Source organism: Centroberyx gerrardi, chromosome 18, assembly GCF_048128805.1.
Source record: "Centroberyx gerrardi isolate f3 chromosome 18, fCenGer3.hap1.cur.20231027, whole genome shotgun sequence".
NCBI lineage: Eukaryota > Metazoa > Chordata > Actinopteri > Beryciformes > Berycidae > Centroberyx > Centroberyx gerrardi.
In genome coordinates, this window is record NC_136014.1 from 12,276,014 (window position 1) to 12,278,899 (window position 2,886).

A 2,886-nucleotide genomic window follows, 5' to 3' on the forward strand; every position below is an offset into this window, starting at 1 on the left:
CCAAACAGTAACACAGCAATTCAACAGCCCAAACAGTAGAGCAGTCCAAAGCCCACCCCGAGGGTTTTGAGATGCTTACAAACAAGCTTCTTAGTCTTGCGGTGGGAAAACACAGCGGCCCGTCGAGCCTTAGATCTTTAGATGTGTTGCTGTCTGCTGTGTTTTGTCCAGAGTCAAGCCAAATCCTGCAGTCTTGGATGGATCAATGTGTTTCCCATGGTGCATTACTGATCCACGGAAAAGCAACCGACATCCCACTCACACCTCGGCAATTTCTTATGTCATTTACAGTATGGCAGAGAATCCAAATGGGAGAAGCTATGAATCACTCAGACTTGCAGAACTTCGCTAGAGGAACAAATCACTAGCTGATACCATACTATGTCATTCAACACATTTTCACATCGTGTTAAAAGAGGCCTTATCCTTTAAACAATAGACCTACCACAGAAATAACATACTTCCCAATTACTCAAAGATTTCAAATGTCATTCAAGGAGGCAAAGAAATCAAGGTATGGTAGCTACAGCATGAATCATTCATGATGATCGTCAGAGAACCTTGCTGATTAAAAGAAGAATACTTCAGTTGATTTCATACCCATGCCATTTAACATGTTGTTACAGCATGTTAAAATAATCTACAATCAGTACAATAACTAACACCAGTTCAGGCACATCAAATATGAGCTGCTGAATACTGTAGAAAACACATTTTAACAAGACTATACTGTTGTGGACTCTCTCAGCTGTTACCTACATCCAAAGACCACCTGTGCATTCAATATAAGCATCCAAAGCAGCGCTGCTTCCCTTCTGTTTCTGTCTAGAACAGAGAGAACAGTGCTTTGAAAAGATGAAAACTAAAAATGGACAGCTGGCATAATTTTTCCATTGTATGGATTATGCAGCCCAGTTGCAGCGTAAATAAACAAAATGAGCAATTATGCTGCAATATTGTCAACCATCAACTCTAGGCAAGCTGTGCATCACACCATGAGTCACATACTTCTCTGTCAGGCAGGGAAAGGCAGTGGTGTTCCTCCCAAATCATCCAAAAACATACTGTGCCCTTGTCATCCTGTGACATCCCAAAACAGAAGCCAGTTTTCACAACACAATCAATGAAAATCATCCATTAACAACTATCATTTCTGTCAGCTCGTTTTTAGATGCAATTTGTTTGAAATTAATATGCAACACAGCTAACTGCAGAATTAATGGATTGATTGTTCAGTAGGCTTCGCTAACGGGCATATTGTTAATTGATTTGGTGATGAGATGAAGAGCCCAGAGAGATTATTCAACTTTTCTCTTCTGCAAAAGGTTAACAAGACTGTAATTCATAAGTGGAGTTAAATATTTTCAAGCTGAAATATTAAGATGAAGAGCACTAGTGTAATCTATTTGAGATTTTTCACAATGTAAGAGCGCCAACTTTCCTGCCTGCAATGCAAACTAGGTGGTGCAGCCTCAGCAGTGCCATTGCCAACCCATACACAATATAACAATATTAATACTTAATACAATATTACTAATACTAGAACAGTTACTGACATCCATCCAAGGAAATGTGAAATACATGCAGAAGAGTCGAATGATCCCCTGGGAAAAAAAGAAAGGTTAGAAACACAAGATTGATGAATGAAGATCAAGTCTAACTACTGAATCCAGGTCTAGGTGTGCTGTGTGTGAATGTGAAAGTATCTCAGGAGAACACATGCACCTGTACTTACAAAGGATTACTCCAGAGACAGGTTTAAATAGGCTTATATGGTGTGTGTTTGCAACATAGCCTGTTCAGTAAGGGAACAGATAAAAAATGATCAATACTGATGCAATTTATGAATCAAATCTATTTCTACAGTTGAGTGATCAGGCACAATCATGACATCTGAGCCACAAAATCTGTTTCTCATATGCTCCATTCATCTGATTCCCAGAGTGGGTATGGAAGATATAAATGAACCGCCGTCCTCCCCCAGTGACACAGAGAAAGATGATCCACATCACAGAAATAGACTTGATGGACTGGACTTTATGGTGTTGCATAAGCTTGCCGGTCTATAGTAAGACTCCATCATACATGAACTGGTCTGATGAACAGGGAAGCAATCTGGTATGGATTGAAAGCCATTGGTGCCTGTTTAACAAGCATGCTTTCAGGGCTAGTAAGACATGAATCAAATATAGTGGCGTGTGGCAGCCAGGATATTGGGTATGACCAAATGTTAAAGAGATGTCAAAAGTGCTCGGATGACGCCCAACATTTAGAGTTTTGCGCTTGGGACGCGCACTTGAGACAGCATTGCCTCGCATGAAGGAATAAAATGAGTGAGGCTGCCACAGCATGTATTAATAACTGACAATAACTGCTGTTTCTGAATTACCTGGTGAAGCAGAGGTCGCAGTAGCAGCCCCTCTCTTTCACTGAGAGCACGCAAGAGTACGCCGGACTGGAAAAAACGAGCTCTCCAACTTTGAAGGCTTTGGTAACGCGGAGACCTCGCCCTTTGCCCGAACTGTCAAACCTCTCAATTCCCTCGATGGTGTCCTTCATTATGTCTCCTCCGGGTAGCCTTCCTTCAAAATGGCTCTTTCCCACAAGGAGCTGTGAGAGAGACGGGTTTGGGCAGTGCCCCCCTGGCGCGTCACCCTCCCAATTATGGTTCGTGCGTGGTGGCATCTGATACAGTGACAGAGCGCTCCCAAACTTCAAGGACCACTTACTTCCGCTTTTGATTTTCCCAGATTTTATGCCAAGGAACCCCATCTGAGAAGATCTGTGTTGTTAGACATGACTTGGTACAAAATCAGATAATTGCCCATGCTGTAACAGAGGTAACAGTGGGGACAGTGACACCTCTCAACAAAACAGTCATCTTTA

The 2,886-nt window shown here is 42.0% G+C and overlaps 1 protein-coding gene across 1 annotated transcript in view; it reads right to left on the minus strand.

The window, feature by feature from the left end:
• The window catches only part of LOC139926150 (N-lysine methyltransferase SMYD2-A-like), an 11,948-nt gene extending 9,389 nt beyond the window's left edge, over window positions 1-2,559 (minus strand). Inside the window, exon 1 of the mRNA XM_071917755.2 lies at window positions 2,390-2,559. Coding sequence (XP_071773856.2) covers window positions 2,390-2,559 — 170 coding nt within the window. The remainder of the gene's footprint in view (window positions 1-2,389) is intronic.
• Window positions 2,560-2,886: the final 327 nt, after the last annotated feature.